The 26,111-nt window shown below is 50.1% G+C and overlaps 2 protein-coding genes across 3 annotated transcripts; both read right to left on the bottom strand.

Annotated features, from left to right (window-relative positions):
• Nucleotides 1-1,462: 1,462 nt before the first annotated feature.
• Nucleotides 1,463-11,515, bottom strand: C17H8orf33 (chromosome 17 C8orf33 homolog). The gene is made up of 7 exons (XM_059484140.1): nucleotides 11,477-11,515; nucleotides 10,733-10,820; nucleotides 8,172-8,306; nucleotides 7,301-7,983; nucleotides 5,742-5,832; nucleotides 5,485-5,631; nucleotides 1,463-5,361 (listed from the first exon to the last, which is right to left on the bottom strand). The coding sequence occupies exons 1-7, from the start codon at nucleotides 11,483-11,485 to the stop codon at nucleotides 5,171-5,173; spliced, it is 1,344 nt and encodes a 447-aa protein (XP_059340123.1). The 5' UTR covers nucleotides 11,486-11,515; the 3' UTR covers nucleotides 1,463-5,170.
• A 484-nt stretch (nucleotides 11,516-11,999) lies between these two features.
• AMDHD2 (amidohydrolase domain containing 2) lies at nucleotides 12,000-20,823 on the bottom strand. Of its 2 annotated transcripts, none has more exons than XM_059484142.1 (11): nucleotides 20,483-20,823; nucleotides 19,766-19,902; nucleotides 18,957-19,096; nucleotides 18,555-18,609; nucleotides 17,946-18,158; nucleotides 16,843-16,931; nucleotides 15,737-15,881; nucleotides 15,378-15,485; nucleotides 14,613-14,681; nucleotides 14,080-14,181; nucleotides 12,000-13,674 (listed from the first exon to the last, which is right to left on the bottom strand). In XM_059484142.1, the coding sequence occupies exons 1-11, from the start codon at nucleotides 20,563-20,565 to the stop codon at nucleotides 13,586-13,588; spliced, it is 1,230 nt and encodes a 409-aa protein (XP_059340125.1). In that variant the 5' UTR covers nucleotides 20,566-20,823; the 3' UTR covers nucleotides 12,000-13,585. The 2 variants fall into 2 exon arrangements, with proteins under 2 accessions (XP_059340125.1, XP_059340124.1); XM_059484141.1 differs by having other exon boundaries at nucleotides 12,000-13,017.
• Nucleotides 20,824-26,111: the final 5,288 nt, after the last annotated feature.

Raw genomic sequence — 26,111 nt, 5'->3', positions numbered from 1 at the left:
CTCCATGACACAAGGGCACCGGCACTAAAGGATCCATATCTCAGGAATGAGGAATAGAAACAGCTGCTGGATAGGGAGAAAGTGGAAGAAACAGCTGCTGGCATAAAGTGCCACAGCCTCACGGAGCTGCCATGAAAACTGTCAACTCAGGGGCAAAATCTGATGTATTGCAATGAAGTTAAAATAAAAATACAGAGGCCCGCATTGTTTCAGCCCCTAAAAATGGCTTTGGTCAAGGCAAAGAGAATTTTGCAGGTTGCCTTTCATGTTTACAGAGTACACTGCATGATCATTGTGCACAGAAGAAAAATTCCTGAAATATTTCCTATGGCTCAGTACCATGCAGTGTCCTCTAGATAAAAGTCTGCAGAGCTCCTGTACTGTACTGGGCCAGACCCTTAGCTGGGAAAATTGGCAAAACGCTGCTGCGTGAGGGGAAAGTGGGTGAGTTCTAACAGCTGAAGAGCTGCACAATAATTTTCTGAAGTAAAAAATTATGCCTGTTTCTATGGGAAGCAGTAACTTATGCAATAGCTACACACACATGCATAGATGCCAATGCCAACATTGACATCTTTCACGTGTAACATGTACACCACATGAGTCACAAAGCTCTCTCTGGAAGACTCTGTAATGTTGAAATAAGCAGCACAAAAATAGGAATGCATTACCTCCAAAATAAGATGACTTCCTCCCACCTCTTCCCCCTCTGTGTTTCATCAGGATTCACTGTACCAGCCAGGATTAACCCCCTTAGCCAGGAGCTCTACCTTGGGTTGAGTCTGACAGTCATTTTAAGTCTCCTACCTGAACTTTTTTGTAGCCTGACAGATGCTGAGTGTCCTACCTCCTTTCCTGAGTGTTCCTTAGTTTCTGACATAACATCAGCACTTCTGCAATGGAGGGACTTCTGATCATGGTGGCCATCCCTTTTTCTGGCTTCTGTGTCGAAGAAGACATGGTTTAGCTTCTCCAGATACTTTTCCAGCTCTTCTTGAATATACTCCAGGTGTTTGCCAACATTACTGGGGGAAGAAGAAGAGGGTGGCAGGGACAGTTTGCTTTTCCTCTCTTTCCTGGCTTCTTCCACACCTGGGTTTTGTTTCATTAGAACAAGCATGATGATAACGGGAGATACACAACCCAGACTTCTTCCATTATGGAGGTGACATATCAGGAGCTGCTCCTGCCTGTTGATGTACTCACAGGGAAGAAGCCAAATGGACCAAACACTGCCAGTGGCCAGAACTCCCCAGCTGCCAGCATGCACAGGAGGACTGGTGTCAGGAATCAAACCACTGGGGATGTCACAGCTGGATTTTCTAAAGCAACATGTCTTACAAACCTTCCACAGTTCTAAATACTAAAGCAGCAGAAACAGTGAGGAGCATAAAAATTTTAGGCAGCTTTCTAAAAATTTTAGAAAGATACACGATCATCTGGCACAGTTCTCTATGGTCTTAAAATAGCATCTCTCCTCTTTTTTTTTTTTTTTTTTTTTTGTTATGGAGCAGTAAGTTAATGGATCTTTAACTCTCCTTCTGTTAGAATTTTCCAGTTTCCTGAAGTGGTAAGTTCTTCCTCTTTCTAATTCAAAGAAAAGCTAGGATTTCCCTCCCCAAATGAAGATAATGTGTTATCCTTTAGGAGTGATTGGATGCTATGTCCACAGCCTCAGCATCTAGAAAATCGAAGTGAGACAAGGTAGCATCAGTCACCTGAAACACAGGATCAGATCAGCAGGACCCATGCTGGCTTCTTTCTGGTCTTGGGAGAGGAAGTCCCTCCTGGGATTCTGTAAATAATTCCAGCTGAACTCTGTAGAGATCCCTTGGAGATTCTTTGTGGGCTGTTCCTGGGTGACTCTGCCCCCTGGTCACTCAGAGATGGGCAGCCCAAGGACCAATAAATGCATTTCTACTGACCAAGCTCAGGAGAAGGGGTTGGACAAATGTCTGATTAGTGCCCAGTGCCCAGGGTAGCAGCCAAAGTGCCAACAGGGACGGGACCAGCCTGTGGGGGCGGGCAGGCCATGCCCTGAAGGCAGGGTGTGCCTGGAATGGAATTGTATTTCCTAACCTTTTCTCGGGGGATCTGTTTACAGAGGAGGGTGCAGAGCCTAAAAGGAGCAGAGATCACAACCAGATTTCTGCTGCCTCTGTGTGCATTTTTGGTCTCATCCTGCCACAGAAATAACCCTAAAATTCTTCACTTTGTTCCCAAAAGTGAGACATTCCCCCAGTTTTGCTGCAGTGAATGGTCTGAGACAAGTTACAGTGTCTCGGTAACCCCCTATTCTCTTTAGAAGCTGATCCTCAGCTTTTAGCTCTCCAAGACTGATGCTGTGAAGTAAGTTTTGCTCTAGAAGCACTGTGGTACTTCCCATCCCCTTTTGCCTTATCTTTAATTCATTCCTGAGCCCACAGCTGTCCTGGATACTTCTGTGAGCAGTTTGTTGCCTACAAGCCTGGGCCTGGCACTGCTGCTCTACATTTAGGTGGACAGTCAGCGGAGAGATAGAGCATTCCCAGTCCAGTCACCCTGGTGGCACCAAACTCAAAACCCATGCATAAAGCTGAGGAGAGGATGCAGAAATAGGCAGGTCAGAACTGAGATCAACTTTTTATCAAAACTGAGATACATTCCTTAAAGCAAGAACAGTGGGCCAGAGATGTCCAGGTAGATCAGAATATCTCCCTTCTCCCTCACTGCTATACATCATTAATGCCTTGGGGCATAGACCAAACCTCCAGCCACAGGTACTACAGTTACCAGTAGAGCAAAGCCCTGATCCAAACCTGACACTGCTGTAATAAGAGACATCACTGAAACCCTTAAGAGCACTGAAATCCTAAAGAAAGAAATGCTAAAAGGGGAAAACACAGCATTTAAAAAACATCATTGAGACTGCACTGTGGCCTCTCTAAAAGGGGAAAGGATGGATGGAGCAGCCATGGAATTTCCTAACTTCTAATATAATTGCTCGTTTCCTTTCAAACAAATATAATACAGCAAAGCTTAAAAGAGAAGTACAGACCACTGTAGTTTCAGACACCTCTTCAAGATACAATCAGTAATGAAGTGACTTGGGCACATCTGTCAAAAACTCAGGAGGCATAACCTTGACTATAAAATCAGGGAGCAGACAGAAAAAGGCAAAATGCTTTGTCCAAGATCCACGGCTGACTTGTGGAACTGAGCCAACACAACACTCAGGAACACGATGTATCACACTCATACACCACAAACACAGATAGAAGTCCTCCAGTAAGGAAGGAACAGAAAAGGGAAAAGGAGCTGGTTTTACAGGTCAGCATTATTCAGACCTCTGGAAAACCAAAGGAGGTGTTCTCATATTAGAATGGAGTTTTCTCTGACCCCTTTGAAGATAACTGCTGGATCGGGTTACACCAAATGTCCACCTCACTGGTATCTTTAGTTTAATTGTGAATGCCTAATGAACATGAGGTAATTATGTAAGAATGCTTTCCAGAATACTTCTGCAGCAAGGGTTTTATAATATTTTAGCAGCTCTAGCTTTACCTGAGACATGACAAGGAGAAAAGTAACTAATTTCCCAGACATCTCCTGCATAATCAGCCAGGGAAGCAAACAGCTGTAGCTCCAAGGTCATGTAGATGATGCTCTCGAATCTCAGTAAACAGCATGAAAACATGAAAAGCATGACAAGGACACAGCTTTTTATATTAAATGTAAAATCCTGGAAATAAAAAAAAAAATTGTCTAAGATTGTTCTATACATTCAAAGTAACAGCTGTGCTCCTTGGCAAATAAAGCGTGCCAATCTTGATTTCCAGTTTTCATCTACTGACTTACAAGAGACAAATTAATTTGTCCATGTTTCTCTTCATCATGTATATTACCTGTTTCTCCCCATCATATGTTACCCAGGTTCAGTTTCTTCTTATGCCCAGACAGAAATTCTTTAAAATATTCTTTTTAAATATTTACAATTTAAAATAAATAAAAAAGTATTGTAGATGTAACTGCCTGCCATCAGAGCTTAGTAATAAAATTATGTTTTTAGAGCCACAATCAGGTTTTTAGTCTTTTACAGCCAATGTTTTTCACCATCTCTCAGCATTCCCTGGAATCTGGCTACACTCCCATTTCCCACTTTTCACACAGGCTGACTGGGCTATAAAAGGCAAGAAAGCACTGCTCCCTAGGGACACCTGATACCATGTAGCCTTTCACAGCATTTCTCTCCCTTCAGCATTTTATATGCTTGGTGGGAAGATCTTCTGCATGAACTTAAGAGAAGGGTTCAGTAACCCAAGCCGTATTGAGTGGAGACACACATTCAAAAAGCCAAAATTTAATACAAATCAAATGGAAGAGAGTCTTTGGGCTGTGACAGTTTATTTTATGACCACCCAAGGCTGGCATGCACTAATTTTCTCTCTGAGGCACTAGTGGTCGTAACTGAGCTACTAATAAAGTAAACTTTATTTAAGAGTTGATTGTACATCCTTCCTACCTGTCCAGAACCTGGCTTCAGCAACAAAAAATTTCCCAGTTTTAATGGAAACAACTGTCCTTACATCTCTAGGCTGAATTAAATCATGATGTGCAGTTTTATTCTAGGTCTGTACCTGTCAATGAAAGAGATGAATGAGCAAAAATGGGTCTCACTTTTCCCCAAAGACCCTGAGCTCGTGCTCCTCCATGTCAGGGATGACACACTGCTGGTATTTGCTGGATGCCAGAAGCTGCATTCACACAGACTTGGGGAGTGGAAGCACCCAGCTATTCACTGCTCTGGATCTTGATTCCAAACCATTCCCTGCTGTATGCATTGCCACCTTGGCTGCTAGAAAGGCTCTGCTCTATTTAAAAGCAATGGCAGAAAGGGAAAAATCTCATGGTATAGAAGACAGATTCTACAGTTGATGTCAATTCTACAGGACAGAAAGCAGATCCTTCCACACTGCTGAGCCCTTCAAAGGTGCCTTTCTCCAGTGTGAGCACAGAGGAGCACTTATGTAGGCTGAGTATGCATAGTAGGCAGATCTGATTTAAACTGCTAAATAAGGCACCCTGGAAGAAGATTCAGAGATTCACACATGACATTTCCTACTGCACAACACCTTTCCACCATTCTTCAGTTTACAGGAGATCTGGCACAGTTTTAGTCAAAGTGACTTTTCTAGAAGAAATTAAAGTGAAATTCTTGGGGAGCTGTGAAATTGAATAAACCTGTGTTAAGTGTCCTGTGTGACTCTGAAGAGGATTCTGCTGAACCTTGGCTCTTCCTGCAAACTCCCAAGCACTTCCGGATGAACTGGCCGTTCTTGTGGCTGCTTCCCTTCAACTCCACGATCCTGGCAGATTTTGCAGCTTTAAGAGGGGAGAAAAAATAAGAGACATTCAGTCATTTCATATAGTGAGGCCTCAGTCTGCAAAGCATAGGGCAGGATTGAAGCCCTTTCTTCTCCTTCTCAGCATGCAAAGTTCTCCTACCTGTTTCCATAAGCTTCAGCTCTCTGCACAGCTCCTCCTGCATCTTCTTCCTGTAGTCTCCAAACATGGCTCTCATGAGCTGACGCTTCTTCACCAGGGGAGCCTTGTCACTGCGCAGGGTCCTGATGGCCCTGAGAGCCTCCTCAGCTGCACCAAAGGAGAAACAACACACATGTTAGGGCTCCCTGCTGGCTCTGTCCCTGCCTTCCTGCCAATGCTGCCCTCAGGAGAGAACTCTTCTTTACTTCAACACTTACCCTGCTTTGGAGTGGGTTTCTGTGTCTTCAAGCCGAGTTCCAGCTGGTTCACACACCAGTCCACTTCTTTCCACAGCTGCTCATCTGACTGCTATCAACATGAGGCACATGAGCAAGAGGAAGTAAATCACCCAAAAATTACAGCAGCAGTTGCTACACAGGATGAAAGGGAACTCCATGAAGTCAGGACTAGTTGAAATATTATGTTCTGGCAATCACTTAATAGACTTCATGACATTTTCCCTCTAGTGTTTTTCATCAGATAAACTAAAAGCACTGTGCAAATGTTTAGTTGCAGCTCACTGTCTCTATTAGATGGATTTAATGTGTGGCTGCCACTCAGAAGGTGCTGTTTTCTGGAAAGCTGTTCAGCTTTCAACGGAACTTACAGATGGGAGAAATAAACATTAACAACAAAAAGCCCCTATCCTCAAACCTGCACAAAATTTAAAAAAGCAAATAATGGGCAAAATCAGAAGCTGAGTCTTTCTTCTCAGCTCCTCTGTGCTTGCTCAGCCAGAAATGCATGAGGGACCAGGAAAATGAAGCCCATGGAGATAAAGGAAGCCAAGCACCATTGAGCAAAGCTAACTCAGCAGTGGGACAGGGAAACAGGGCTGCACCCTGGCACTGAAGCAATTCTTAACTGTTATGTACATGTAAATACAAATGCCCTCACACTGTCTCCTTTTACCTACAACAGTCTCCTTCCAAAGGACTGGAAGGGCTTTACCTGACCTTCAACTCTTCCTATGTCTCTGGTGCTCAGCAGTGTTTATCAGTAGGACTGCAGGTGAAGCAGACTTTTGGATGCAATGTTCCAGAGGCAGATGAACACTCAGTGCAATTTCCTTGTAAAATATTAAGAAAAGGAAGGTTTTGTGCAATCTTGTGTTATAGTATGGATCAGCTGGCACTGTTTGTTAGTAAAACTTACACCAGTGCTGAAAAGTGAAATAAAATTAAGACCTTGACTGTAGCAGAATAGAAGACCTCAGGGTGTGCCTTAATGCTGTGTTTACACATAACCTGCAATTTCAGTTGATTTCTGGCCCATGCCCTACAGAGGAACCTTCTTGGAAGCACCCTTGAGCTCTACCACAGATCCTTGGCTACACCAGGTGGCAGCTCTGTGCCTTGGCTTTGGTCCTTGTTCTACGAAAGCAATTAATCCTGCAACACACACATATGAGCTACAGGGCCTGGCTCAGCACCCACAAGGCACCAGCTTGGCACAAACTAAAGACAGTTACCTCCATTTCCTGGTTTTATTTTCTTAAGAAAACATGGCATCCAGCTCCCCAGGATTAGTTGTCACAAGCCTAACCATGAAATCTTTCAGCACAAATCTGAAGGACCATTAACTTCCTTTGCTCTGGTCAGGTTCCTCAGCTGTGTAGCAGAGAAAGCAAACAGCTGCTGGAACATGTAAGCACCAAATGTGGTCCTTCAGCTTCCATCTCAGGGCAGTATGCTAACTGTTCATCTGTGCAAAGAGATAAAGTGGCTCTTTAGCTCGAGGGTTTATAAATAATGGGATTCCATCAGTATTTAATTACCTGAGAGGTCTTCTCATCCTGATGGGAAGTATCTGTAATTTTACAGCTGTTAGCTTCTGCCTTTGCCTTCCTGCTGGTCTCAGTTTCTTCTGTTTTGTTTTTACTGACAGGTGCTTTTTGTTTCTTCTTTTTTTTCTTCTTGGCAGCTCCACCTCCTGTTGATTTCTCTGTCATTGCCTCATCTGCAGAGGCTGTCTCTGTTTGGGGGATCTTTGATGTCACATGGCTTCTATCCTCTTTGGGTGCATTCCCTGTCACTTGAGTCACCTCAGGCTCCTGCAAGGCTGCAGCCTGTGGCAGAGCTGCTGATTCAGCAGGCAGTGAAGAATCTGCTGTGTCCTCTGTATGTTGGCTTCCTGGAAGTAACTGAAGATGAGGACAGTCTTCATCTGGGATGGCAAAGTTGAAAGCAAACCTGGGTTCTTGTCCAGAGGCAGACAATCTCAAGGGGCCATTCCAGTTCTCCTGCTTGGTGGCTCTGACATTGTTTTGTACCTGCTCAGCACCACTGTCACCAGGGTCAGCTTCTGGGTCAGTCTTGGAAAGTGGAAAATCAAATCGGAAGCTGCTGCCAGATGATGTGAACAACTCAGGCTTTGCCTCAGGGGTTGGCTCAGACTGTTTCACACCATCTGCAGTCTGCCCCTTGCCTGGCTGTACTTCCACATCATCAGGGGTCATGCCTAGAAAATGCAAAGAATATTGTTTCAACACTGGTGTTCTCAGTGAACCAGTTTCCTACCGTGGGGGTGCCACTGCAGCTTCCACTCAAAGGCACTGCCAGAGAGGTGACTCAATTAATGCTGCACCCTAAGAAATCTACAGAAAAGAACCAAATTTCACCATCCCCCGAGAGATAGCTGAAGCTCACCTTTCTCAATGCTCTTCTGACTCTCATCCATCTTGAGACGACAATCCCCAAACTCATTGCTCATCACTTGTTGGTTCTCTGTGAGAGGAGCTGCAGGGGAGTGCAGGACCTTGAAAATGTGTTGGGTCTCCTCTGCTGCACTCAGAAAACACCAAGAGAGACAAGAAGCAGTTTACAGTGGGCCTTAAAATCCACACAGAGGGATGCTGATGAGTGACTCTTCTCTTAATGAGCTCTGTGTTCATATCACCTCTAACTAATCCATAACTAGCATTCAATTGAAAGGGAACTCCAAGTGCTTCCAGAAGCTCAAATACTGTGAGATGTTCCTACAGAGAGGGAAAAAAATCTTAACTTATTACTGACAGTCGAACTCTTACACTGCAGTAAGTGCACTGCTAATGGCACAGAAGCTACAGAGGGCTTAGCAATCTTTCCTTCAAGAGAAGACAAATTCCACAACCTAACTCAGTGTCTCTTCTCTGGAAAACTGGAAAAAATCTAAACAGAAGGCATACCCTGAAAAGCAGGACTCTTGCTCTTGCTTACAGACCAGCCTGAACACAAGAATCTAAAGCTTTTGTGTTAGAACAAATTCTCTAAAAAGAGTTGTTCTGTGACAGTGGTTCCCAAGACCTCAACTTGGAAGCACTAAATATAGTCTTGCAGTGTTTGTCCCACTTATTTTAAGCCACTGAACAACTTGAGAGTGGTACTGTGGAATGGGAACATCCCACCTCTCCCAGCTGCAGCACCTGACCATCCTCTCAGGAAAGAACCTTTCCCTAATCCAGCCTAAAAATCACCCCCTGGCACAGCTCCAGCCATTCCCTGAGCCCTGTCCCTGGTCACAGAGCAGAGATCAGAGCTGCCCCTGTGCTGCTCCTCAGGAGGAGCTGCAGCCCCAGTGAGCTCTGTGCTCTCCTCTCCTCCAGCTGAACAGACCAAGTGCCCTCAGCTGCTCCTCCTATGGCTTCCCCTGGAGACCCTTCCCCACCCTCACATCCCTCTCCTTGGACACTCCAACAGTCACAGACCCTTCTGATACTGTGGTGCCCCAAAGTGTCCCCAGGACTGGAGGTGAGGCTGCCCCAGGGCAGGCAGGGTGGGACAATCCCCTCCCTGTCTCAGGCAATGCTGTGGTGGGACAGAAGTGAGATGTACCTTCACAGCACCTGGTGTCAGGGTCCTGACTACAGGAACTCCTGTTTCAAGGGGTTTGGCTAGCTGCAATCCAGGCCAGTTACACAACAAGAGCTACAGAAAGCTCCAGGGAGCTGCTTCCCTCCTTCATCTGGGAGTTACTCTAAGCTAAGTACCTCATGCATACAGTGCTACAGCCAAACTCATTGATTCAGACCCTGAATTCCTGGCTAGATGTTGGACCAGCCTCCTCACCAGACTTTTCCAGCAACTAGGACTCCAGGCAGAGCCTGGGTACCATCAGCAGCACTGCTCAGCTCTCTTGGCTCACACACTGTGCAAAAGGGCTCTTTTCTGGCCAGGGCACTGCTTCTGCTGCCTCTTTCCTGTGCTCAGCTCCTGCCTCCCCTCCAGGAGCTGCCTTCCCTCCTGCTGGGCACTGGGGACCAGTACAGGACACATTTCTAACAAAATGGTCTAATCACAGAATAGCTTGGGCAGAAACTTCAAAGCTCATCCACCCTGCCACGTCCAGGACACCTTCCACTGTCCCAGGCTGCTCCCAGCCCTGTCCAGCCTGGCCTTGGGCACTGCCAGGGATCCAGGGGCAGCCACAGCTGCTCTGGGCACCCTGTGCCAGGGCCTGCCCACCCTGCCAGAGAACAATTCCTTCCTATTATCTGATGTAAGCATTATCTCTGGCAGTGGGAAGCCATTCCCCCTTGTCCTGTCCCTCCATCCCTTGTCCCAAGTTCCTCTCCAGCTCTCCTGGGGCTCTGAAGTCTCCCCAGAGCTTTCTCTTCTCCAGGATGAACAATCACAACCCTTTCCCACAAGTCTTAATTCTTCCTGATGCTCAAGCACAAGGTGTAGGCACCTGTCAGTCACTACTCCATCCTCAGGTGGACCAGCAAACCCTCACCTGAGCATCTTACACAGGGTTCACAGTGCTCTGCCAAGGTCAGGTACTGACCAGCAGCAGGACATGTGTCTGCAGCTCTACAAGATCAAAACATGACCTTATAGAATTTTATCTGCCGTGTAATTTTTCCCTGGAACAAGCTTCACAAAAATAAACCTACTGGTGTTTGAGGGCCAGCCATGCTGGCACAGTATTTCCTTAAGATGAAAAACAAAGGTAGAGCTGTAGCAGAACCAAACAAGTCATTATATGGGAAAAATAGAACATGACAAAGAATACAGAAAACAGGGAGGACAAACACTAAATGAATGAAAGATAAAACTGCTTCCAGAAACACAGTCCTTAAAGCCCAATGTTGTCCTGTGTTTAGAACAAATCCCAAATAACACAAGAACAGGGAATATAAAAGAGAGAAGAAACAGAAAAACATCCATATCTGCTAAATCACACCCAAGGCCAGAATAGGGGGGATGTGGGCTGATAAAGAGGAACATACCTAGTTTGGGGTGCGGAGGGAGATGCAGATCTGCCTCCAGTTGTGAAATGCACCACTCCAGCTCCTCCGGAAACACACCTGGGGGAGCCTTGGACAACGCGTGGGGAAGGCAGAATGATTAGAAGCACAAATCTCTCACCTCCAAAACTGAGTTTTCTGAGGCCTCCCTTCTCACAGGAGGTCAGACCTGGCTTTACATTGGAAGTGTGCTGTGTAACAGTTCATTGTACCATAAATCAACACAGCACAGGGACACATGTCCTGTGTGGAGAGCACCAAATGCATTACAAAAATTACAGCTCTTACTAGCAGGAAACCCTACTACTCCCGGCAAGCCAGGACTTCCCACAGATTTCTTTTTCATCTTTTTCTCCACCTATCCCTTTTTAAAAGTCCCAAATGGAAGATTTCTCATTTTTTCCTAAAGCTCAGGCAATGGCATAATACCTCCACAGCAGGAAATTTCCCTTTAGCACAGCTCTGGTAACACACAGAATTTGTCTTTAGCCTAAACACGAGCCCTTGAGGCCCCATGTGCTATCCTTCTACACTGGCTGCCTCTTGAAAAGCAGGTGGAAGTTAAGGTTTGCAGCCCGCCTGGGGACAAAGCACACTAAAACACGGGGAACGAAAAGAATGCTCAGGATAAGGAGACGAGCAGGGATTGGGAAAGGCACCAGAGCTGGGAAAGCCTTTAAGGAGAACCTGCTCGGGCCCGGTGCCGTGAGAGGGGCCGGGCCTTACCTGCTCCATGCCGGGCTCCCCGCACCGCCGCCGGAGGAAGCGGCCCCAGCGCACCGCCCACCTCCGGTCACGGGCCTCGTGTGTGCTCCGGGAGCGGCCCCGCCCGGGCCGGCACCACCGGCTGGAGAGCTCGGGGCCCGCTCTGGGCCTCTCGAAGCCCCCCGGACCCTCCACGGGTCCTCCCCCGGCCGCGGGCTCAAGGCGGGCGGGCCGGGCCGTGCTCAGCGCTCTGGCCGCTTCCCGCGCTGCCGCCGCCGTTCCGCCCGAGAGCGCCGGGCCCCACGCCCCAGCGCCCACCTTGTTTGTGCCCCCTGCGCCTCCCTCCTGCTGCCCTGAGCCCCACGCTGTGCCGGACACACGTGTGCCCACGGAGCGGGCCGCGGGGATCCGGCGGTGCCGCCTTCCCTGCGCCAAATCCCCGCAGGAGCGCCCAGACCAGCCCCGGCCCCTCACATGCCGGCCTGACGGAGGCCGTGCCAGCAAGCACCAGGGCAGGCAAAAAAGGTTAATACACACCTACTGGTACTGTCTATTTCCATTTCTGTTTTATATTTCCTTTTGATTGTTTAATTTTGTAAATAAAAAGTTAGACACCTTGTTTCATAGGCATTTTTCCCTATTGGATTGTTTCCAACAACAGCCAGCTGATCCCCGTGAGGTCAGTACTGCAGCAGCACAGGGTATCACTGCACAGGGTGTGCCGTCTCTCAAATGTTCAAACCATGGAGGTTATAATTTTTCTTGACATTGGCAGTTGATGTTAGAAATTCTCCAGGGCTGACAGAAGGGCTCTAAAGTGCTGGGGAATCACTTCGAAATGTTGCTGCTAAAGATTATAAAATGCTACTGGAAAAATCGGTACATTTCTGACAATCCCAAGCTGACTTCTGTCTGCCTTACAATCTCCACCCTCACTGAGACTTGGCCGTTGTCTGAGCCATCTCCTCATTACAAAAAACACCTCAGTGGTTTGAGCCTTAACCAAGGTTGTCTTGAGACTTTATCTCGAGGCTTATTCTGAGTGGTTGAGTAGGGTCAAAATTAGCCTCAGCCTTCATATACAAGTGTCCCAGCATCAGGAAAAAATCTGACAGTCAAGTATTGGAGAAGATAATGAGCACAAAATAATGAGTTATTGTATCCATCTTGAAAAGCCAGAATCCCACCGCAGTTTTCCTCTCCCTCAGTGCCTGAGCTAGACTGAAGGCTTGTGAACCTGTCACCACCAGTCTGGCTGCATCTCCTATAGCAAAGTTTCCCATCCATAGCCTGAGGAATGAACACACCCATCAGGCGATTCAAAGGCTCTTCTTGGTATGGCTGGCACAGAGCCTGCAGAACCCATCCAGACAGAGCAAGGAGTGAAAGGAGCAGTTTTATGTGGTAGGACGCTGTTCATATCTCCAGCTCTGTAGACTCAATGCCCATGCAGGGTAAAGGCACAAAGGACCAGCAATGCCTTGGTATTCCTGGGTTTGATCTCTGCCCTGAGGATTCAGCCCCACAAGGACACTGACTAAGCGAGATGTGGCAGCCTTGCTCTGAGGACACACGACAAAAGGGCTGTCAGGAGATCCAAATATGATCCTCAGCTTCTGCTTACACAACAGAAACCTTGTCATGGGAAGAGCTGCGAGCTGAGCTGGTGGAAGCTGATGTCTAACAAGTCATGGCTGCCTGGGAGCAAAGCAAACAGCAGGCAGAAGAATTGGAATGGCTTGAGCCTGCCTCAGGTGCAGAGCAGGTTTGTGTGTGCTGTATAAACTGTGCAAAGGCTGGGACAACTCCTCACTGCTGTCAGATGGTGACAGGAGCACCAGTCTGGGGGCAGGACAGCTGTGCAGTCCTGTAGGTCACTCCAGGACTGGCATTCCTTGCCAGCACAGAGCTGCCTTCTTTCCCCATACCACCAACTGAGCACCAACAAATTCGTAGCAGGCATGGCTATAACTGGAAGCTGGAAAATGCAGCTCTTTGGTATGAGGCTCCTTTGAGAGAGTTGCAGGAAAGAATTGGGAAAAAAAAAACCAAAAGAGAGAAGTGGGGTGGTTGCCAGAGCTGCTAACCACAGTGCCAGTGAACCTTGGAGGGCACTGGGACAGCCCAGTGTCACATGCCCGACACATCCTGTCGCCAGACCTCCTCGCCGGCAATGTACGTGGCTTGCACATACAGGCTGTCATTCAGCATTAGGAAATCTGTGTGGGACAAGAGAGAAAGAAAGCAGCTGTCAGAATGGAGCTGCTGGAGTTGGCTGGGGAGAGCTGAGATCATTGGGGAAGGGTTTCTCCCCACCCCAGGATGGCACTGCAGAACAATCCTGGCAATGGCAGCTCTGCTTTCTGCTCAGCTGAGATGTGGGGGGCACTCCAAAGGGCTTCCCAAACACCACCAGTATCCAAGGGAAAAGCCACTGGAGCAAAAAGGAAAAACCACTGGAGCAAAAGCCCAGAGCATATCCCAGGTGGAGCAAGTCTCCCTGCAGCTCCCACCAAAACAGGGCATGAGCATATGCTTACAAAGCAGCCCCTGCTTTGCTCCAGCACTTGTGAGCCCTGACACCATTGTCTCCATACCAGTACATGCTGTGCCCACACCAGTACCTGCATCGGAGTCATAATTCAGTGTCCCCTTTTTATGTTCAATCCCCAGGAGCTGAGCGGGATGCAGAGACGCCGCCTCCAACGCGGTCTCTACCGAGCACCCTTGGACAGAGAATTTGGGAGATGTTAGGGCAGCCAGAGCCCCATTGCCACAGCAGCCCCAATCCCCCTGGACAAGGCAACACCCAACCAGGCAGTTGATGGACCCAAGCTGGAACACCCTCAGCACAGCCAGCTGGAGCTGGGAAGGGAAATATCCCTACAGGAGAGAGCAGGCATAGGAAAACTGAACACCTAGGGTATGGAGAAGAGAAAACCATGCACTTTTGTGAGGAAGAAGCAGGAGAGTTCACCTCTCATTAGTTCTATTAGTTCCCCCTCAAAAAGGGGCTCATCTGAGGGCACTGATCCGAGGCCTTACCACGTCTCAGGTGAGAGGGAACATTCCTGGTGAAATGGACACATCTGGCAAAAGCAAGCCCTCCTCCCGTGTCAACATAGGGAGCAGCACCTTGTGGACAAGGCTCTCTTACCTGTGGCTTCTTGGAAGTGTCGCACACAAGTGTCCATGGTCGCCACGCTGCCACTCAGGGTCTTTGTACCTGGGAAGGAACAGGATGGCACTGAGCAGCGCCCATAGCTCACAGCAAGAAGCAGGGCACTAGGGAAGCATAATGGGACTAGAAGTGCAGAAGTCCTGTGTTGCAGGAGGAGCAAGCTGAAGGTCCTGCAGCCACTTCCTGCTGGAACACAGGAAGAGGTATGTGGGTGTTATCCCCAGCTCCACTATCACACCAGCTGCACTGGGTGAAAACCAGCTCACAACACAGGCATCTGCTCCCAGAGACAGGGAATGGAGAAAGGAATGCTCCTTCACTGAAATACCGTCCCAGTATTCATCTGCTTGGGAATTTGAAACTTAGGGAATTTAGCTAGCAGGAAGTAGTAGTGTTATAATGAAGAAAAGGGACAATAAATATCTCTAAGATTTCTCTGTCCTTACTAATGCCCTGAACCTCTAGCAGCCTTGACACTGGGCAATGAAGCTTTCTTTCAAATATGTCGCAAACAGCTATAACTGAACAGATTCTCCACAAGGGTGGCACACTTCTCCTCTTTACCAGGAGTTTCATTATCCCCAAGGCCAAGTCACTGCAGATCCACCAGGCATCAAAACCCAAGAGGGTGGCACAAACGCTGCCACACACCGACAGGGACAGCAAGGTGTGCTCAGCTCCTCGGGATGGTGCCAGTGGCAGCACTGTCCCCAGCTCTTCAGCAAGAGGGACAGCACTTACCTGCGATGTAGGTGTTCAGCCCATCGATCTCCACTACCTGCTGACCCAGCGTGTGCCGACCCGGTGCCAGCCCCATGCCAGCGATTGCATCTGTCACCAGCACCAGCCCTGGGGAACAGAAGGAAAGGGGCCTTGTCAACACTGCTGCTGGTTTTGCTGCAGCTCCAAGTACTGTGCTCTGTTGACCCTCCCAGAGAGGAACCAGGTGTCTCCAGCCACATCGCACCAAAGCGAGAGGACTGAGGGATCAGCACATGTGGCTGTGACCTTGCAGACAGCAAGGGCAGCACAAATGTCTTCTGGGAGTTGGTACAGTGCTTGGAGTGGCTGGTAACACTGTGGGGACTGCCATGGCTCACCTTTGGGGTGGGCTCGGTGGGCAATGCGCAGGGCAGCGGGGTTGGTGTGGATGCCATCAGAAATCATGCCATAGAAGACCCTCCGCCCAGCAGGAATCTTGTCACTTGTCAGCAGCCCCACAATGCCAGGGTCACGGTGGTGGAACTGCTCGAGGGGAGAGAGGGGACAAGCTGTGGAGGACCAGGACACACTGGCTGAGACTTCACTTCAGGGGATGCAGTGCCATCTCTATCACAGTGCCTGGCAGCTTTACCAGGCAAACCTGGGCATTGCCATGAATCACAGAATCACAGGTTGGTTTGAGTTGGAAGGGACAATAGAACTTATCTTGTTGCAAACCCTGCCATGGGCAGTGTCACTTTCCACTATTCCAGGGTGCTCCAAGCCCCATCCAGCCTCACCTTAAATGCTTCCAGGGACAGGACAACCACAGCTCCTCTGGGTGCCAGGGTCTCAGTACCCCCACAGCCACGAATTTCTCCCCAATATTCCATCTAACCCTGCCCTCTGGCAGTGGGAAAACATTCTTCCTTGTCCTGCCACTTCAGGCCTTTGTCCAAAATCCCTCTCCAGCTCTCCTGGAGCCCCTTTAGGCACTGGAAGGGGCTCTGAGGTGTCCCTGGAGCTTCTCCTCTCCAGATGAGCACCCCCAGCTGTCCCAGCCTGGCTCCAGAGCAGAGGGGCTCCAGCTCTTGGAGCATCTCTGTGGCCTCCTCTATGCTCACTCCAGCAGCTCCACATCCTTCTGATGTTGGCCCCCGGGCTGGAGGCAGCTCTGCAGGTGGGGTCTCACCTGAATGGGGCAGAATCCCCCCTTCCCTGCTGCTCACACACAGGAGGGTGTCTGGGTGTACACAGCAAGGGCATGTCCCGCTCTCACCCACCAACACTTCCTAGTCCTTCTCTGTGATGAACCTCAAGAGTCTGCTACATCCTTGACTCTCTTTCAGATCCAGCAACAGGAATGTGAAGCCAGAGGTTCAGTGCCAAAACCTCATTACAAAGCATGGTACAAAACCAGCTGGGGAGAACACAGACCCATGGGGAGCAGGAGAGAAAGCCCAAAAGCAGCCCTGGAGCAGGGCAGGTGCCTCTGGGGACTCACCGGCAGCATGGCATTGAAGAGGTGAGTGATGAAGGTTGCTCCGTGCTGCACAGCCTCCTCAGCCTGGGAGAGATTAGCCACTGAGTGACCTGGGAACACAGACCAACCCCTGATTCCTCTGCCCACCTTTCCACTGATTTCCCTATAGGAGCAAAGACACTCCATCACTGGACTATGCTCTAATGCCCACCCTGGCCTGAGGTCACAGATGTGTCTGGCCATCACCTGGGGGGATTCTGGGAGTGGGTGCTTCACCCAAACTCCTTCAGTATTCACACCACAGCTGTCACAATGCTGCCTTGCTCACAGCATGCTGTCTTCAGGCTGAGTTTGAGGTCCAACGATACACCTTTCTGCTGGCCTCAGATACTTAAATGTTTTGTAGAGAATTATCAGAGGACACCCTCACAACAGTGGGAACTTTGCCAGGAAAACATATGGGAATCAAACTATCCAGAAAGAAACTTCTGTTTCCACAACAGGACAGCAGCTCTGTGGGCTAACCTTGCCTTTCTTGAGTTCTTTATGTGGCTTTGGGATAAGAGATAGTATGCTGTATGAATGCCCTTTTCACTTGAGGTTTAATTTCACCCTGAATAACTTCCTCCCTTTAAAAAAAAAAATCTTCAATGATCTGAGACAAAGAAGAGTTTGTGAAGCAAAGGAAAAGAAAAATGCAGCCAGCTTTAAGTCAGAGGCCAGCCAGATGTTGGAGGGAGAGGTTCCTACTCTACTGCTGGTTGATAAACAGAGTTATCAAACCAACAGTAACCTTTGGAAAATGATTTTGCCTGTCTAAGGCCTAAAGCAGTGGAACTTCAGAGTTTGAACCTTCCACATCATCAAACCTCCACCTAAGACTGCTATTCTTCCCTGTGTTAGAACAGCACCTTGTGCTTACTGCAGGGGCTCCTAAGTCAATAGAAGCTTGGGCCCTTGCTATGACAGACTGACAGCATCAAGCGAGGTCCCCATTTGTGACAGGTCTGTCACATCCAGAATCCCACCCTGTCCAGTTGCATTGAGACACTGTCAGAGACGCCACAGCCCCAAGGGAGGGGTGGCCAGAGCTCCCCCCACGCCCGGGGTGCCCCAGCCCTTACCCAGCGAGACGCAGATGCCCCGCTTGGTGAGCTCCCGGATCACCTCACTGCTCCTCCTCATTTCAGGGGCCAGGGTCACAATCTGCACACAGTCCAGGGAGCCGTAGGTGGCAAGCAGGTCCTGGAAAGCGCCTGCCTCAAAGGTGCGGAGGCAGTGCTCCGGGTGGGCACCCTTCTTCTCCTTGCTGATGAACGGCCCTTCCAGGTGGGCTCCTGTCAAACAGGAACAAAGAACCATGACCCTTCCTCCCCCTGCCAAGGACCAAGAAACCTGCTGTGTCTACTCTGCTCCAGTCACACCCTTGCTATTTTTCTGCAGCAAAACACGTCTCGGGCAACTGTGAGCTCAGCACAGTGAGGATGCAGTGCTGGCCACTGGCCAAGCCAAGCCACCCCACTGCTCCAGGGGCTGGAGCAGTGTGTACGACAGCAGAAAACACAGTAAAAGCCAGGCATGGACTAAGGGACAAGGTGGGTCTGTGCCCACCTGTGCATCCCTCCCACTGAGAGTTCCAGCCCCTATTTGTGCTCTGTAACTTCTTTCACCTCAACCATGAACAAGATAATTGCCCACCTAGAGTAGCACCACAGAGGGACAAATCCACTTACCCAGGACTCCTGCTCCATGGGCTCCACCATTTCTTACATTGATCTGAGGGAGAACCTAGAGAAAGGGGTTTGTCAGACATGGCAACACAGATACAGCCCCCCAGCCTGCCAAATCAAACCCAAATGTCAGGTCTGCAGGGAGATTTGTAGCTGGACCACTTGGGACCATCACAGCCCACAAAGGAAAAGCTGTCTCCAAGCCTTGGTGTGCAGAGCTTGCTTGGGAGACATGGCTGTCTCAGCATTCTAAAGGCTGAGGGCAAGAAACCCAGGGTAGAGTCCAGCTCCTCATGCCCGTAGCTTTTCTGCCCTGGCAGCTATCCCAGTCTTGGCCTACCCACCTCCTGATACCAACCTCAGTCCCTGATCACCCTGCGGATGGGAGAGGAGAAGGCTCCTTACCTGGTGGTACACAGATGGAGGAGAGGTCACCAGGGTGGGACAGAAAGAGGTCACTCCATGGGACAGGATTTTCTGACTGACCAGGTCAATACCTGATTTGAAGTCATCTGTAGCCAGAGAGAAGTCCACCCCAAAGCCTCCTGCACCACAAACAAAACAGGGGTGAAACTGCTGCTTCCCCAGGAGTGTGCTCCACCCAGAAACACTGAAGAAAGACTTTGTGTGACTGCAGGGAGATGTTCCATTTGTAGGGTGCTGACACAGAGGGCTCCACCAGCACTTCTGTCCTACATTCTAAGGTTCCACAAGTACAAATCTCACCATCACTGCCCTGATTAAGTGCTCTTTCCCACAGCACTCCAGTGTTTTGCAAGCACAGCCTTTTTATTTTGATGCAGGGCAAAATGTGACGAGTCCCAGCTGAAAATGGAATGGCCTACCAACTTTAGCTACCATAGAACAAGCCCCTCTTTCCTTCTGAACAAAGCTGTTGCTGTTAATTGTTATTATTCCTATGGGAAGTCTTGCCCTCTCCTCCCACATCCTGGAAAGGGTAGGGCAGGGATCCTTCCAGTGCAGGTGCAGGGTAAAATATAGATAAAAATGAGTTCAGAGGAAACCCTCACCTGGCCAAAGGGGATCACTTACACAACAGCAGCTACCATAGGCAAAATTGCTCTTTGTCATTGGTTGGGTGACTAACAACTCCCCTGAGCAACTGAAACGTGGCCATGGGCACTGGGGCTGGGGTCAGGGATGGACAAACCCGGGATGCCCCCAGTCTGTGAGTGCATGTGGCTTCACTGTACCATTGATCTGGACATCGATGAAACCTGGGGCGATGATGCTGTCCTTGCAGTCCAGCTGGACATCAGCAGAGCCCTTTTCGTCAAAGAAGAGTTTCTCTGGGTTGAGGATCTTCCCCTCTCGCACCCACAGGTCCTCCCTGGAGGGACAGTCACACACACCAAGCTCTGGTGCCATCTGCAGCACGTGGAGCAGGTGGCTGTGCCCCAGCGATCCTGAGCAGAGTGCATCCCACCGGCAGCTCCAGCCACGGGCTCTGCGATGTCTGCCAGAGCACAGCTGCTCTTTCAGCTGGGACACAACGAGCAGCCCTCTCTGCCTGGCTCTGGCTCTACAAAACTCACAGGAGCAGGATTTTCATGGGCTGCCCCTCGAAGGTGGTGGTGATGATGGCCAAAACACCAAGGGGCTGGCAGAAGAGGCAAAACAACAGGGACCGTACACCGCAGCCACCCCATCTCCCTCCAAACCCGGCAGAGGGGGACACGGGACGGCAGAGCGCGGCAAGGGAGCGCCAGCAGCCGGTGCACAAGGGGAGCTGGGACAGTCCCTGGGCACTGCAGGGCTCAGGTCAGCTCGGCAGCCTGTCCGGCAGCCCCACTGCCCGGGCACCCACAGACAACACGACACCCCCCAGACAGCCCTGGTACCGCCGGCCATCTCGGTACCCCCGAGAGCCCCGGTACCCGCAGCCACTCTGGCACCGCCGGTGCCCTCACCTCTGGAGCCGGTGCTCCCTCAGGATGCGGCAGTTGGTGAACTGCACGATGGGCGCGTCCGAGACGGATTTGTTGGACGGCATCGCGTGGCAGCGGGAGCCGACGGCAAGCGCGAACCCCCTGACGGCCGGCGCAGGGGAAGGGACCGGGAGTGGCGAAGCAAAGCCAGGCCGCGGCTCCGGTGCGAGCGGCTGCCGCGGGACTGGACAGCCGGTGAGGGGCGGAGGCACCGGAGCACCGCCCCCGGGGCAGGCGAGGGGTGAGCTCCCTGCCCTGCCCGGCGCTCTGAGCCGACGCTGTGAGGAACAATCCCCACTGGGCCGGGCGGGCGGGCGCCGCCGCGGCACCCGAGGAGCGCCAGCCCGGGGCGCTGTCCCAGCCCGGGGCACCGGGGCCGGGGGCGTGGTCTGGGCGCGGCCTCGCCCCGCGGCACCGCCCACTCCCGGTCACCTGAGCGCGCTGGCACGTGCCGGGATTCCCCACCCGCCCTGCGGCACGTGACCGGCCCCGGAGAGCCGCCATCACGGGAAGGGCACCGCCATCTTGAGAAGGGCGGCGGCGGAAACCCGCCTCGTGAGACCCCGTCACGAACCCTTCATGAGACCCCATCGTGAGACCCCACCCGGAACCCGTCATGAGACCCCATCGTGAGCCCCCATCCTAAACCCCCGTCATGAGACCCCCTCCTGAACCCCCATCATGAGATCTCATCGTGAGCCCCCATCCTGAACCCCCGTCATGAGACCCCACCGCGAAGCCATGTTGACACCCCATCCATCGTGAGATTCCATCCGGAGATCCCCATCCTAGACTCCATTTTGAGACCTCTGAGAACCCATCCTGAGACCTCCATCCCAAGATGCCCACAGTGCCACCCTGGGCCCCCCAGCCCCTGTGTACCCGAGGGAAGCTGACAAGGCATGGGTCCACTCAGGTGATGTAGGCACTGCTGATGAATCTCTCCTAGGAAAGTGAAGGGGGATGTAATTGTGTATGAATGTAATATCCCTGTCTGGCCTGGACTTGGATTTTTATTAGGTTTTGAGCCATGCTTGTCATTCCACGATGTCAGTGCTTATCCATGCTACAAGCTGCTCCTATTGTCAGTAGGATGCTGGGAAAGGGGCCTGAAAGCAAGAGATGGGAATGATGCTGGTGAGGCTGGGAAAACAATGTGCAGCACTGTTTTGGGAATTTGAGGCTAAGACTGGTTTCAGTCCACAGAGATGCTCCAAAACCTGAACCCCTCTGCTCTTGAGTCAGGCTGAGAGAGCTGGGGGGCTCACCTGAAGAAGAGAAGGCTCCATGGAGCCCCTTCCAGGGCCTAAAGGGGCTCCAGGAGACCTGGGGAGGAACTGTAGACAGGGGCCTGGAGGGGCAGGACAAGGGGAATGGCTTCCCACTACCACAGGGCAGGGTTAGATGGGATATTGGGAAGGAATTGTTCCCTGGGAGGGTGCTGAGGCCCTGGCACAGGATGCCCAGAGAAGCTGTGGCTGCCTCTGGATTGCTGGAAGTATTTAAGGCCAGGCTGGACAGGGCTTGGAGCAACCTGGGTAGTGGAAAATGTCCCTGCCCACAGCAGGGGGTGGAACTGGATGAGCTGTAAGGTTTTCCTTATGAAATTATGCACATCTGGGACACCCAGCACTGTATTGCTGGGAATGATTTTTAGCTTCATACAGGTGGAGGAGACCCCAAAATCAGAAGTTGAGAAGATGAATTCTAAAACCAGCTCTCAGCCCTGCTTATCTGTCTGTGAAGAAGAAAGGGCCCATCCAAGCTGTTAAATCGAATTTGGATGTCAGAAGGCGTGTATAGCACCCAAATTGCCTGTGGCCAAACAGGTCCCTTCCCCAGGAACACACAAGCTGACAGGGCTGTGACAGTGACTTGAGCTGGCAGTGGAAGAGATGCCGAGGTAAAGGCAAATACCGACTGCAGAGATAGGAACACCCACCATAAATATCCTGCCTTTGAGCCCACCTGGAGCACTGACAGAGCTTCACCTCAGAACCCTTCAGCCACAGAGATCCTCAGGCTGCCAGTCCCAAGCCTGGATTAGAGTGCTCCTGTCTGTGCTGCTGGGAGAAGTGAACAGCCCGTGCCAAGCAATGGGCATCTGCTCCAGGAGGCTGCAGATATATCATCCAGCCCAGCTTGTGGCATGTTCTGCTAAAGTCTGAATCCTTTGGATGTTCTCCTTTTATTTCTCAGCATTAAATTAGCCTTGTCTTGCATTGCCAATACTGCACACTCCCCTAAGAATAATTCCATATTCTTTCCCTCCACTGCCCCTGTAACAGGCAGAAGGAATCACAGGCTGTAGTTTTGTTTGCATTTTCTTTAGCAAACCTGTTTTTTTTTTTTTCTTCAGGTTGAGTTATTTTTAATCTGGCTCAATTCCCAAATCAGGTTCACCACCTGGCAGCAAGAGCAGTTGTACCTGCACACTTGGGAGGAGCTGGGAGCACATGGAGCAGCTGCAGGAGTGGGGCAGGGGCCAGCACTGCTGCTGCATCAGGGGTTCTTGAAATATGGCCTTGTCTTCTGATTTTCACAGGCATTCACAAAGATGTGTAAGAAATTGTCCCAAGGCACACAGGAGCCACGGAGGCTGCTTAGAGCAAACTGCCAGTCTTGGGAATATACATGATTTCCCAAGATTTGTCCTTAGCCTACCTCATGCAGACAGCCATTAGAACAGGGTGGCTGAATTCACTCTCTGCCACTCAAGTCACCCTTTTCCTCTCTGCCAAAGGCAAAGGAAGAAAGCACAGGTGTAACAGCACAGACAGGGCAGTTCAAAGTGCCAGAAAAGGCTCTGGAACTTACACAGTCCCTGCTATCCCCTTGATGAATCCTGAAGAGCCAAACCTGATCCTGTGTTGAGGGCAGCCTGTCCCTCAGCAAAAGGAAAATGGGAAAGACAAGCCCCCAGTTCTCCAGGAGCTGCACCCTGCCCAGCTTGTGCTCGCTCAGGTCTGAGAGAGCTGTCAGGGGTCTATAGGTACCTTATGGGTACAATGTGGGTGCCAAAAGCCTCAGCCCCTAAATACTGTAAGGTCAGGGCAGGATTTTTCCCTGTGTACTTTTGTGTTGTGACACAAGAACCAGCTTGGCTGAAAACCATTGATACAAGTTGCAAAGCTTTGTCTCTCAGGAACTCACTGAAGAAAAAAATAACAGCATTTATTAGCTTTAACAGGAACAAAAATGGAGAAGCATTTTGGGACAAAATCCTTTGGCCGTGAAACGGAAAATTCCCACTTCAGGTCAAGTGACATTGCAAAGATGTGCTCTGGGTTTAAATTAATCATGTCAAGAGAAAAAGATAGTTAATAGCTGTAAAACTAAGTCCTGTGCATCAGAGACAAGTAACTCTCACCTGAGCACAGCGATGGTTTGGACAGTACAGCCAGCTGGAAACATCAGAATGCCCTACAATCAGTATCCCGTGGCCAGCTGTGAAGGAAACAAGGTTTGCTGAGAGCTGCAGTCATTAGCTCTGCTGTTACTCTGTAATTAAAAACAGCAACTTCGTTTCTGGGATCAGCTTCTCATAACAAGGTCTTTATTTCTCAAAAGCTTTTCTTTTCCAGGTTACTCTGCTTCTCTGTAAGCCAGATCTCCCCAGGAAAGCCAATCTCTGAGCAATCAGAGATAAAATGCTGGTACTGAAAAATGCTTCTCCAACAGCAGTGAAAACAAAAATTGCTGCCCTTGGAATAAAACAAACAAAAAACAGTGTGAAAGGGTTAACAAACAACAAGGTCAGCAGGCTCTGTGGAGGCATTGTCTGTGCTGGCAGCTCTGGCATCTGGTCCTGAACCTCCCAGAGCCTGCACTGACTGCGGCTGGCCCTGTCCCCGTGGTGCTGCTGCTGCAGAGGCCCCGCTCGCTCCTCTCCTCTCCTCTCCGCAGGGCTGACTCACTGCGGCGCTCCCAGCCTCGCACGGAACACAAAGGCACCATGGCTGTGCCGGCACTGCCACCCCCTTCCCCTCCTCCAAACCTCCACCCAGCCAATCCCTGCCAGCTGGGACTGCCCTCTGATCTGCCGTGCTTCTGGCAGTAAAAGAATTTCAAAAACCCCAAAGGTCCCTCATCTTAATGCCGCGAGTCACTTGAGAAACGTGCTGATGCAATAGTACCAGCACAGGGCTTGAAATGGGAGTTTCCAGCCGGGAGTCATCACAGAGGATTCAGAGCATCACATGTCATGGCTGAGGCACTACAGACTAATGTTAATCTGACTCTGGGTGTATTTGCAGGTACTTGGCACAAAGTGATCCTCCCCCAATCCATGCTCCCCCCAGCTCTATTCTTCTTGCATGGGTACATTAATGACTAAGGTTTCACGTTCTAAGGCATGAAGCAAAATGCCGTTGAAGGGATTTCCCCTGCACTGGTTCTGGTCCTATTAACTGCCTCTGCATGATGCCACCAACTTACAAGGGACCTTAAGGTACCTGGGAACTGGGGGCCTTTCAATTGCTTATTGCTTTTGGAGATGAGAGCACTTACCTGCTCCCTTAAATGCAAGACTGGCAGTAGGGTCCCCTTACAGAAGCTAGAACCAAATGTTAAGCATATTTGCAACCCCAGACAGGCCCCTCTCCTATCCTTTCACACAATTTGACTTGCCAAATTCAATTCCTCTCAGCAGAACTGCAAGCTGGATGCAGCATCCTCTCCAGAGCCTGGGATTGGGATTCACCCCTCAGCTGCAAGCTGTCACACTGCACCAGGAAAGCTCCCTCTGCAGTCAATGTGACACAATCAACCTACAGATTCCATAAACACTTATGACCTCTGGGGAAAGCCTAATTCTGAGATTTAGTCTACTTTTGCTGCTGAAAGGAATTACTGAAACCATTCAGATCAGGAATGTCACCTTCTACCATCCACTGCTTCAGCAGACATGCAGGATTTTCCTTCAGTCAGCTTACACCTTTGTACACCATCTCACACTGCCACAAAGCAAAGCACTGCCCAAGCAAAACCAGCCCACTGAGAGGTGACTGCATAGGGATCAGTGTTCTAGCAAACAGCAAAAAATAACCCCAGTCTTTGTTAATAATTACTGCTGACCCTGACAGGACAAGCAGCTCATAGCTAAAGTCTCCTGAATGCCCAGAAGGTGCACACAGTGGCACCAGGCCTGAGCTGGGCAACACCCTTGCCAGGTTAGAAGCTCCAAACAGCTTCAGTGAATTCCTTCTGTTCTGGCCACAGCTCTTCACAGTACTTGAACCCCTCACTGGACAGGTACCTTGGTGAAACACACACATGTATTTTCACTCCCAACCAGGTCAAACATCCCTCCAAATACATCAGCTTGGTTTGATGCCAAAGGCACTGCTAGCACCAGGTGTCTGAGTAGTAACATTTTGGCTTTACCACTGAAAGGGTCCAACACGTATTTCCCATATAAGCTTGGCAGTACTCAAATCCTCAGGCCAGAGAAGGCTGCTCCAGCACTCAGCAGCTGCAGCACCAGAATCTCCCAGCTCAAATAGTCCTGTGATTTAGAAGATAAAAATACAAATTCTTGACTGAAGCCATTTTGTTGATGAGACTATTGTTGAGGTACTTCAGAGGCAATTACTATTCACAGTACAGCTTC

Source organism: Ammospiza nelsoni, chromosome 17 (assembly GCF_027579445.1).
Source record: "Ammospiza nelsoni isolate bAmmNel1 chromosome 17, bAmmNel1.pri, whole genome shotgun sequence".
In the NCBI taxonomy this organism is placed as follows: domain Eukaryota; kingdom Metazoa; phylum Chordata; class Aves; order Passeriformes; family Passerellidae; genus Ammospiza; species Ammospiza nelsoni.
The sequence above is the reverse complement of the archived record's forward strand: the minus strand, read 5'-3'. Positions and strand labels throughout refer to the sequence as shown.

Bases quoted from the DNA above. Each gene is read 5' to 3' on its own strand.
- C17H8orf33 (XM_059484140.1), bottom strand. The intron at 5,632-5,741 runs GTAAGTGTTGAA...CCTTTGGTGCAG, and splicing joins GAAACCCACTCCAAAGCAGG to CTGAGGAGGCTCTCAGGGCC. The intron at 5,362-5,484 runs GTAGGAGAACTT...CCCCTCTTAAAG, and splicing joins GCTGAAGCTTATGGAAACAG to CTGCAAAATCTGCCAGGATC.
- AMDHD2 (XM_059484141.1), bottom strand. From the start codon at position 20,565: ATGCCGTCCAACAAATCCGTCTCGGACGCGCCCATCGTGCAGTTCACC. The intron at 19,903-20,482 runs GTGAGGGCACCG...CTGTCCCTCCAG, and splicing joins AGGGAGCACCGGCTCCAGAG to GGAGGACCTGTGGGTGCGAG. The intron at 18,159-18,554 runs GTAAGTGGATTT...CCTGTTTGACAG, and splicing joins CCATGGAGCAGGAGTCCTGG to GAGCCCACCTGGAAGGGCCG.